At 33.1% G+C, this 11,939-nt stretch overlaps 1 protein-coding gene across 1 annotated transcript; it reads right to left on the reverse strand.

The window, feature by feature from the left end:
* Positions 1–203: 203 nt before the first annotated feature.
* LOC105327224 (collectin-12) lies at positions 204–4,803 on the reverse strand. Its single transcript, XM_066077585.1, has 4 exons — positions 4,410–4,803; positions 3,711–3,790; positions 3,102–3,189; positions 204–504 (listed from the first exon to the last, which is right to left on the reverse strand). Exons 1-4 carry the CDS (start codon positions 4,726–4,728, stop codon positions 212–214), a joined length of 780 nt encoding a protein of 259 aa, XP_065933657.1. The 5' UTR covers positions 4,729–4,803; the 3' UTR covers positions 204–211.
* Between the last annotated feature and the right edge of the window lie 7,136 nt (positions 4,804–11,939).

Raw genomic sequence — 11,939 nt, forward strand, 5'->3', positions numbered from 1 at the left:
ATCAACATTTTTTTAATGGACAGGACACTTGCCTTCAAATATTGTGCATATATGAACGTTTTGGAATTATTGTTTATACGTGTTAATGATAGGTATCTGAATCAATACATCTGACATAGAAGAATTTTGTTCTGAACGACACAGAAAAAACAATATTTTCTCTCAAATGACTTTTAGTTCAAAAACTGTAACCCGAGCCTCGTTATAATCACTACTTCATATCAAAATCTACTTTGAAATCGCTAAAATCCTCGGAAAACTTCTCACAAACAAACGAGTTCAAAGTGGAGCAGGGTCGGTCGACCCAAAACCCAGACCTTTTAATATCAATGCAGTCTCTTGAGAGGGCACTGTCTGGGTTTACTTCGCTAGGTTCCTGTGGGGACCAGTTGGTGAAGTTCAGGTCTGTGTTTGAATGGTCCCACACGTACCCACCCTCCATCTCAATATCATTACCCCCGGTCCAGGAGGAGCACTTGTAGTCCGTCTCTGTGCCACAGTTATCTGAGAAGAAAAACATGACTACTGGGAAATCATTTAACTACTTTGAACATCCGTAGTTCGCACTCGTGCAACAGTAATCGACTATAAAAATCATTACCACTGTCAAATTACTGCGCATTTAATTTCGTGGGGATCAATTTACGTTGTTTGTGGATGTTTGCTTAATGCTTAATGGTTGGGACGTAATTTTGTTGATTCGTCGGGTTTCAATTTCAGTAAGAAAACTAAATACTTGATGATCATATTTTGTAGAGCAGGTATATATGTGTGTTAGGGCAACACACAAACGCGACAAAAATTGAGCCACTACGAATTCTAATAATTCCGTCATCATTGATATTTACAAGACTAACTTATGTGATGTCCAATCCTGATAATATTTCACGTATCTGGGATTGTAGAACTATTTGTTTCTTTAAAAAAATAAACGGCAATGTTTTAGTTTGAATTTAAAGTATCTTTGGTATATTGTACATACGTTATAAAAAAAAAAGATCCTCAAAGGTTTCCAATTGAAATTTTTGTGAATAAATAAGACAGAAAGTAATTAGTTATCTTACAGTTACGAAAATGTTAAAGTTTATGCAGTCGAATCAGGACATAAACAACAACTTTTTGAAGAAAAAAAATTAGTCCGATTTCCCCGCGTCCTTTAAATTAGAAACGCTTGATTTGTTGATCTTGTTCATTTACCGTAAGTTTTGGTTTCATAAATATTAAACATGAAAAATTCCTTACATTTGATAGAAAAATACTATTGACTTGTATCAAGCTTTATGAAACAATACATTTCTGTTTAAATTTCGTTGTCACAATTCTTACGGTTTACCAAGTTATAACAGGCTTGGGGCGAATTACGTTGTAAAGTAATGCATTACATTACCATTACTTCATGAATTTGGGCATTAAATTACCATTACCATTACTTGATTTTCTTGAAGTAATGCATTACATTATCATTACATGAGTAAAGAAATGCATTACCATTACCATTACTTTGTTTAAAAAGTAAAGCTAATAAAGAGTTTTTGCAAATGTTTCAAATTTAAAACACTCTTTAAAATATCTAAAGGTTCATGTTCAATCAGTATCAGGTTCAAATTCAATTACTATACAAGAGTTATTCTTTATTTGCTCAATATATAATCATCTTGTGGCATTATGAACAACATATTACATACGTAAAATGATATCTATAGACATTTGGCATGATACAATGTAGGATACGAAACAGAGACACAGAATTACATGCATAACAAAAAACAATTTATGGAATAATGTTGCGGTATCAAAAGCTAAATAGAGCTATTTCCCCAGATTAAACAAATCTTTATAATTTTGGACCCTTAATTGTATAAATTCACAGACAGATGGTTTTTCCCAGTTATATATCTTAAAATACGGTATTTTAATCATATTTCTTTCTTCTGAGGACACTTTAAGACAAAAGATTGCTGTTGCACTTTATGATCGAAGTTTTAAAGGGTTCATCTTTTAACTGCATCCTGTTAGTTTGAAAATCTTCCCAGCTATACTAAATAAATGTTTTACAGGAGCAGTCGAAGCTTGGATTGAAAAGTACTGTTTGACGATCTCTTTCTTAGGATATATTAAGTGCAATAATATGTATTTTCTATCAGTCCAAACTAATGTACAATGTACTTAATATACGAAAGAAAGAGAGAGAGAGAGAGAGAGAGAGAGAGAGAGAATAAGTAAGTAAAAATATTTTCAAATGGGTTATAATACTGGAGGTGATATTGATTTTCATCATGGATGGACAGTGCATTCATTTTGCTTTTAAAGGTGCACGTCTGTCTCCTATTCTATTGGGACGTAGTGAAGAGAAGGGGATTGGGGTGTTTAGCACTTCTTATAACAATAGATTGTTTTGATACTAAGATTATCCTGGGGAGGGGGGGGGGCATAGTGTGTTGTTGACACATTTCTTATTGAAGTGCAGACTAATTAGAGTAAATTGTTTAAACGATTAAAACTCTTAATAACAACACTCTTGAAAATGTTATGAAATTGTGCCGATATATTTAGTAATATCAACAATTCAAAAATAAATCTTTAAAAATCTTTTCAATAATACAATTAAAACATTTTTATCTCAATAATTATTTTTTTCTTCTTTAAAAATAAATTTAATCAAATTTTATTTCAACTATACATTTATTCATCACATTTGTTAAAGTGAACATGCATAAATAAGCATAATAATGCAAAGTAATGCCATGCAATGCCAGGGTTACACTAGATTTTGGAAAGTAATAAATTACATTACTATTACTTGTAATGCTAATTTTGTGGCATTACGCATTACTAGCATTACTTTAAAAACATGTAATGCATTGCAATGCATTACCATTACACTTAGCATTACCCCAAGCCTGAGTTATAACCAGTATATTATATTTATTATTTTATTATTTATTTTATTATATTAATTTGTTCCACGTTAACATAATCAATACTATTATTATATAACGAAAATGAAGATGAAATATAATGATGAAGAACTTATTAAACAAAATAATTGTATTCCACGTCTTATTTGATTTCATGAAATCTTAAGAAATAAATAGGAGTACCTTTGTTTATTATTGTCGTGGTTAGAAAGTCATTTTCATCCTGAGAGTCAATCTCTACCAGATAAGAACACATTTTCTCGCATTCATTCTGGTAAAAAAAATCATGAAAATGATAAATTGTGGTTTCATCTATTTTCAAATGGATCATTTTTTTGTGAATTTTCTGTTTTGCGGATAAATTAACTCCTGGACCTTTGAAATATGTACATTATTAGCATTGATATCAATGTTCATGCTTCAATTAACGTTACAATCTATATATACTAAATAACAAAAACTCCAAATTTGATGTGCAACGATTCCCGATGAAGTCACTACCAAATTCTCAACATAGATAAAACAGTGATAGAAATAAAACACATTTTTTTTCTTGAAGAAATTACAAAGTGTGTCTGGTCTCCACACATACTTTATCGAGTAACTATTTTGAAGCCTTTTTAATTAAGCCCCATTTGATATCCTACAGATAGAGACGATGTATTTCAAAATGTCATAATGACGTCATTACTCTACAGCATAACTCTAAAATTTTAATATCTAAATTCACTACCATATATAACAAATATAATTCTAATTATGAACTAGACGTTAATGACAGTTCCTTACTACCTTTGCTTCATCCCAAGTGTATCGACCTTGAACTTGTATATAGCAATGACCTTTGAACTCAAACCAACCAATCTCACAACCTACAAAGAGAATTAATACTCTACAACTTCACTGAACATTGACTTTTTTAAAATTATTATTCCAGTAAAAAAAAAAATATAATAATAGATAAAACCGAGCAAGCATGATTGTAAGCTTTCTTTCAATATAGTATTTATTGATACATATAGCTGTGCATCAATCTAAGTTATCAATATTACACAGTAATTATAGTGACATTTTTATTGAAGCTAAAATTTTGTGTGAGTTATGAGAAAGTTTACTCGCTTTTGCACAAAAAATGAAAATGCATAAAACATACACTAAACTAGGAAGCCTCAGTCACAACTAGCCATAGATGTTTGGTGATGGGTTAATCCTTAATCTGGCTTAGCTGGTGTAAACTAGTACAATTCTATAAATTCTAAGATAAGATTTGGTCTGTATGGAAAACTATTCATTAATTCAATAGGCAAAAACTTTCCCGGTAGGTTGGGGGGGGGGGGGGTTAAGTACAATTTTGGCTCGCGCGTGAAGCAGGGGTCGGTTCAAGGTTTATTTTTGGGGTCTTATTATTTAGATTTGAGCACTTTAAATTCCCTTTGAGGGAACAAGGATTCGCACTCGAACAGCAAGCTATGAGAGAAAGACCATACTTACCCTTCTGATAGGCTTTCATCCCTTCATACATTGTTAAAACTGAGTTTTCAAAGCTACTACTGTGAAAGTCCATAAAATGAAGACCAATACATCGCCGAGTGGATGCGCTGTACAAAAATTTCTCGCAGCACTGGTCCTCCAAACAAAGAATTCCACATCGAACACGGCTGTAGTTGTGACGATCAAAAATCGCATCAGAAGTCCACCCTGTCAAATCTTCTTCACCGGAGTTTGAAAAACGGGAGTGTTGTAAGTCGCAGTTAATATGGTATGGAAATACCAGCGTTAACGTTATGTATAGTTTTGAAAAAGAATACATGCCTTTTTTCTAGGTTACATTATAAGTTGAAATACGAATAAACAGAAAAACAATTAGAACAAACCAATCTGAATAAAACAGTCTAATTTCTTTCGGCTTGTTGCGTGTAGTTTACACAAATGAAACAAATGTCATAATGAACGCTATTTCGTGTATCTACATTTATTCATATATACAGTTCAATTAGTCTCATAAATGATAATTCTCATTATCGCAAACCACGATGAAAGCCCGGACAACTAATTGAAACCATACCATTTTATTTATATATCAATAATGGTTAAGTGCCATCTTACTACAACTTCGACCTTTGAGATAATAAGTCAATGATCGTGACATTTAGTCCGATCTTATACATTTATTACTTTATTTTACTGCCTCGCGTTGCAGTGATGAAGAGTCTAATAATATAGAGAGAATAATACATACCCTTTTCCATATCACAGCTAGTATCAGCCCGAGACTCCAATATCAGCCCGAGGTCCGAACTTGGTCGAGGGCTGATACAAGCTGTGATATGGAAAAGGGTATCTATATAATTATATTTATTACATACTTAGTAATAAATTTAAAAAGAAAACCCATCAACTTAAACAAATTGATTATTCTTATTATTTGAAAAAAGTCTGGACATGTACATGCATTTAATAAAAATATGAGTTCTTCTTGTTTTAACAAACATGAAGCTACAGAACGGAATTTCATCAGGTTTGAAAAGTTGACTGCTTTAAAACATTTGCTAGCATTTGAAGTTTTCAACTGCACTATAAAATGTCGACTGTAACTGACAAATGTTTTTCCACTGTAAACATGCAAAAATGCTGAAGCGAAAAAAGGCAGAGGAGTTCCGCAAGGGGTGTGATACGGATCCGTATTAGCACTGGAGGGCTGATAACCTGTATCAGCCCCGGAGGCCGATACGGATTTTGTGATGTCATCTGTATCACATGTGCAAAAAACCTGTATTTATTACTAAGAATGTAATAAATATATATATTATTATGTAGAAGGTATGACTTTATGATTAAGCATTGTATGCTTATTTTGAATGTCGTCGTTCCTATCTGCACTTAAATTGAATATCGTTAGCGTTGATATATATATATATATATATATATATATATATATATATATATATATATATATATATATATATATATATATATATAGGTACTTGACATGGTTTGCGGGTCATGATCCATAATCATGGGTTGTGGGACCCTGCATTTGTGGTAGGCTTATTACAAAAGGAAACGCATTTTTAGGAATAGTTTTTGATGAAGAAGCCAAATATAAGATGAATATAAAGATTACTCATATTTGGTTTCAAAGTTATAGATAACGTTGTGGGTCACCACATTGTGGGTATACATACCCACAGTGATATATAGTAGATAATATATATAACATACTTGTGGGTAGGAACCCACAAACCATGTCATGGCAATATATATATAGATTCTTTATGGGATATATCCCACAAACCATGTATGGGTGCTAAAACAATGATATATAGCATACAGCTGAATATGATTTGTATAGGAGCACAAAATACAAAATATCATTTTATAAGACTTATATATATATATAGGCTTTTTTAATTAACCCTTTCGCTGCCACGTCAAAAAAGACGTTATTACGCTTCAGTGCCAAGCATGACGTTATCAAATTCATGTTTTGACGTAACAATCTGACACAACGCGCCGTACCATTTTTTAGCGTTGCGGGATGCAGTTTTGTGTTTAATCAATAATTTCTAATGTTATTATCGAAAACAATGGCTTTTTATCTTTTTCTCTGTCATTTCAAATAAGATGTTACTCCATTCTTTTTTTTTCTTTCTTTTTTAAGCGTCGCCAAATGAAAAAGAAATGTAAAGAAAACCACGTCTTTCAAAAAATATGAATTACTTCATAAATGATGCATGTTCACAATCTTTAACAAATACATGCAGTTTTTAAAATAATCACGTTCTTATCCTGTCAATCTTAATTATAATCCACGCATACATGTGAATTTTTTATCATTGAAATTACATGTAGTTCTATAAGATATAATGCATATATCTCTTATTTCTTTGTTTGCACATATATGAGACATAAATTTCACGATAAAAAAGCTATCTTATTCCTGAGAGAGAGAGAGAGAGAGAGAGAGAGAGAGAGAGAGAGAGAGAGAGAGTTTGTTTAAGTAGGTTGACTTAAAAAAATCATAAATTATCGGATTTCTTTTTTGATAACCTAATGACATGCAATGCAAACTGAATCATGTTTTTCACACCAGAAATTCCCTCAAATTGTGAAAAATGGAACTGATGGGGCGGGATTATCAAATAGTTATCACGAAAGTATATGGTCTAAATAGCAATAACTAAGTTTTTCCCACGAATAATTTGGACATTTATTTTTAAAACATCTTCATTCGGCCTCGCACCGTATGGGATTTACTGACCATGTACAAACCATATTAGATTAACATTAAACTATATGTGTAATTAAGCAAAGCACCAAATGTTTTAAAGCGATTTTATATAACCAACTTACATTGTTTTAGAGCCTGTATGCATCATTAATACGATATTTTTGTAACAATCATTGTCATTAATAGCGGATAATTTTCAAAAACTAAATAATTAGTATAACGCAAATATGTTAGTGGTCAAGAGGCGGGTATTGCTGGCTGCAGCTGTAAAGGTTTATCATGATGCAGTTTAAGAAATTCGCAAAAGGAATTGGTTTTTACTGTGTGTTAGATATGCAGACAGACAGACAAAGAATGACAGTGCTAGATTGGTAAGCAATTCCTTGTTCGTTTTAATAATAATTTCTATGAAATCGCGCAAGCATAAACGTCCATCCAAGTTTATGCTCGTAAAGTCATTTGGGGGAAATTTCGAATCACCCCGCGTTCCGTGTTTTAGAAAGTGTGGTGTATCGCACTGCAATGTACAAAACACGAACAAATGAAACTCTCCAACAGTCACCACCTGCAATGTAATTTACATAGGCGTCGGAATCGAAGGGGGGAGGGCTAAGGGGGGCTTAGCATCCACCCCACCATTTTTGCAAAGTTAGACCTAACCATTAGGCACATAGCATCATAAAAGGTTAGCCTCCCCCCCCCACTCTTTCTCGCAGGAAACATATTTGTTCCTAAATTTACCTTGAAATGATTAAATTATTGAGAAGTTGAAGTCATAGGCATACTACCCCCCCCCCCCCCCCCCCCGGATTAGGAATTTCATGATGTGGGAATTTGTTTTATTTTGGTAGGTAAGATTTTTTTTGGAAGTATAGGTATAGTACTACCCCCCCCCCCCCCCCCACGGATATTTTGGGAATTAGTTTTTTATCATTTTTTTTTGCTTGTCAATATTTTTTAGGATTAGTCTAGCCCCCCCCCCCCACTCACTTTCAAATTGCTTCCAACGCCATGCAGTGATTTATATATAGAGAGTTTAAAGAAGAAATGACATACATTAATAAATTATTTTGTTATTAAAATATTCTCGCTAACCTCAGTAAAGAGAATTTATGTGATGAAAACGCTGCTCAATATTCATTTCTCATTACACTGTATGCTATTGCTTTATTCAGCGAGAAAATTGATATATTGTATGTTTGTTACCGCATGCGCGGATCCAGAAAACATTTCCAGGGGGTGTCCGAGGGATAATTTTGTTTTCCAATGTTGGAGAGGGGTTTTGAGGCCTATTTCGGGAATTTTGCTATATAATCTTTTTAATTTGATTTCCCAAGAGGTGGAAGGAATAGTCCATGCACCCCCTTCTAGGTCCGCACATGAACGAGTATGATCTTTCTGTTGGACCAAAACAACGAACTGTATTAAACATGCGTATTTACACATATTTTACAATCAAGTTGAACAAAAACTGTTATTCAAAATACTCCAAATGACTTTAATGATTTCGTAAATAGAATAATATATAGGCTTACCGTGAAATTTTTAAAGCTGCTATGTTCGATTTTATACGATGGCTATGCTAAGTATGAGTATCATAATAGACATTGCAGTAGTTTTCCAGGTACATTAAGCCATATTTTATTGAAAAAGTGATGTACACAATTTATTTACAAAAACAAACGACATAAATTGTATTGATTTCTTTCGTCTCATAATAAAATTCGCTGCTGAGGTCAAGGCGGGTATGGTTGTATTACGACTTTGAAAAAATTTCAAATCAAAAATAAACGTCGGTACATTTTATTCACTAATATTTGGGGAAGTGTTTTGTATACATGTACAATCGATACATCACATGCGGGTTGAATAAACCCAATCATTCGGGAACAAAACCAAGCGGTTCCCGTTTCTAAACATTCCCAAGATGGAGTTGGTTTGTTTTGTTTTTTGTTTTCTCATACAGAAATTTTTTATGTACTTTAAATAATACAAACTTTGAAAAGAGACGGATTTTGTTTGTGTAAATAGGCATTTGTCTAATAAATTTGGTCTGTATAGAAAAATATTTGATACTCCCATAGCCAAAAAAAATCGGATAATGTAGCTTTAAATTATCTGTATGTTTTAAAATCTTCCTTTCCTCGGACAGGTGAACACTATCTTAATTTTTACATTTTATTCCATACAAAGTAAAAACTTTTACCACATCATACGTGTAATATTGACAATCACGATCGTCAGTTGTAAACGTTTGAACTCTCGGAAAAAGATGTATAAGTTTGTTCTTAATGTTCTCTAATATCTTAGCTTATTTATCGATACAACTACGATTGTGATTTATATTATAGTTCTAATATTCAAAAAATCAAAAACAACATAGACCTAAGAAAGTTAACGATTACACATAGTTCATCATCATACGATGAAATATAACAGTTATGAAATGCAAAACATTTACGATTCTATATCTCGATTAGAGCTAAGAAGTGTTTTTTTACCAACTTGTGGTCTTACAGTTTGTTTTAGTGATTAAATCCGCTTGACCAACTGAGTTGTCTAAAATATAATAATGATAAAATTTTGTGATTAAATATTTTCATGAAGTATATTACAGTCCTAGAAATCTTTCCTTCTTTTACCGCTATATTTGCACCTTTACACAGAGTAGATGCTCTTTATGACCATAAAACAGGTAATGAAAGTCCGTGCGGTCAGAACCATCCATGTGAAAATTAAATGTCTATGCTATGCGGTATCCCATTTTAGAGACACGGTTGAAATTTAGTTTCAAGAAAGAATGTCTCTGTTTGAAATGCTCTGAAGAAGGAGACAGAAGATACGAAGACTTGAAGCGAGTACGCGGGTGGGGGGGGGGGGGGGGGTTGTGCACTGAAGTCTTAATCTCGAACACGGTCGAAGCATCACCATTATCTCCAAATAAGTTATTACATGCAGTTCTTGTTTTTCTGTCCAAAGATTCAGTATTGTTCTTTTACATGCATGAAAACTACAGTAAAATGTCACCAGATGGAATTTTTTTTAATGTTGATCATCTGGCTAAAATTTTGTTATAGGATCATATCAAAGTAATTTTTTCAGTGCCCCATTCCTCCTTATTTGGCATATCGCAGTTTATATTGCCGTTCATTAATTAACTCTGAATAAAAATAATACATATAAAGTACATGCTTCCTTTGGTGCTTAATATACTCTCGATTTCTTGCAAATTATACAATTCCAGAGAACGATGCTGTATGTAGTAGCTTTTTACCAGATTAAAAAAAAACCGCATTGATATTACCGATGTGTTTTATTTGATTTTTTTAATCAGCACTAACAGCAGCATGAAAATAAAAAAGTCGCGCACACTCGAATTATACTCGGCCTTCGGTGGTGGACTAAAGTATTAGCTCTCGCCATGTTAAAGTTGGACTTAAGACCTGTATTTTGACAGTATTTAAGATTATCCTATTAAGATATGACAAATTTATGAGCTATGGTGAGATCTTATGAAAAATATTTGGTCTTTTAAGATAGATTTTAGTCAAAAGTCGGTTATATGTTAAACGAGCCCAGGGTTTATAGTGCAGAGTAGGAAAACGTAAGATTGGTCGTGCTCTTGTGGGGGAGGGGGCATTTCCTTTGGTCCAGGTTGTGCATTAGGACAGATATTATTTTCCCGTTCTGACGGAAAAGTCCTGGGGATGTATTCACAAAAACCATACGCCAGCCATGGTAAAACGCAGACGAGTTTGCGCTGTGTGACGTAGTGACGTCATGATTATGATGTCATTTTTAACGTTGTGACGTTATCAGCAGTATTTCACTAAACACATAGATCATACGATGTATATTGATACAAATTTTAAAAAATCAATAATGAAAAACAGAACCTGAATATATTTAATATTTTTTTTTATTTTAATGTATATTTTTTCAAATTGCCATAGGCCCAAATAGGCCCTGTGGCACTTAACGTAGATATTCAAATAGGCCCAAATAGGCCCTGTGGCACTTAACGTAGATATTCAAATAGGCCCAAATAGGCCCTGTGGCACAGAAACGGTTAAGGGAATTTTTTTTATAAAAGTAACCGAAGAATTACTAACGACTTGTCTCCTAATGGCAACAGTGTATAGTATGGGGCATTCCTGAAAAGGTGGCAGATTTTTTTACTACATGTAATGCACTGAACAGAGCAGCCAGTGATGCACTGAAGAAATTTACTTTGTAAACCCCTTGAAATAAAAAGATATAGATACTGTGCTTATGAATCACAGACTTATGTAATTTAAGTCAGAAGCAGCATGCAAAGCATGCTTTGAAATGATCATATACTGTCTAGTATATGTTAATGCATCTCAGGAAGAAGTTTGGTCTGTGTACCCGTTTTGATAAGATGAACATAGATCAAAACATTGTCCTTAACCGGTGTCAAAGATAAAAAAAATAAAATGTCTTCAAATACATTGTTTTCTAAGTTTGGTTTCTATAATTATCTTCAAAGAGAATATGGTAACAGACCAGAAAACCTCTTCACTAAAATCATTGACGCCTAAAGTGTCAAATGCCATTGGTTTGAAACTACTTGTAAAAATTAAGGTGTGAACAACTTATCTCGGTTATAGCTTAGGCCACATCAAAATGTCCTATACGCTTTTCCTTGTGACTTTGTATTAGGGTAATACCCCAAATCATTATTTTCCTTGTCACCTTGTCCATGTACTACCACGTCTAGGTCATGACGAATCCCTACATGACCATGACCATCTCTGTGTCAAATAAAG

Source organism: Magallana gigas, chromosome 1 (genome assembly GCF_963853765.1).
Source record: "Magallana gigas chromosome 1, xbMagGiga1.1, whole genome shotgun sequence".
Classification (NCBI taxonomy): Eukaryota; Metazoa; Mollusca; class Bivalvia; order Ostreida; family Ostreidae; genus Magallana; species Magallana gigas.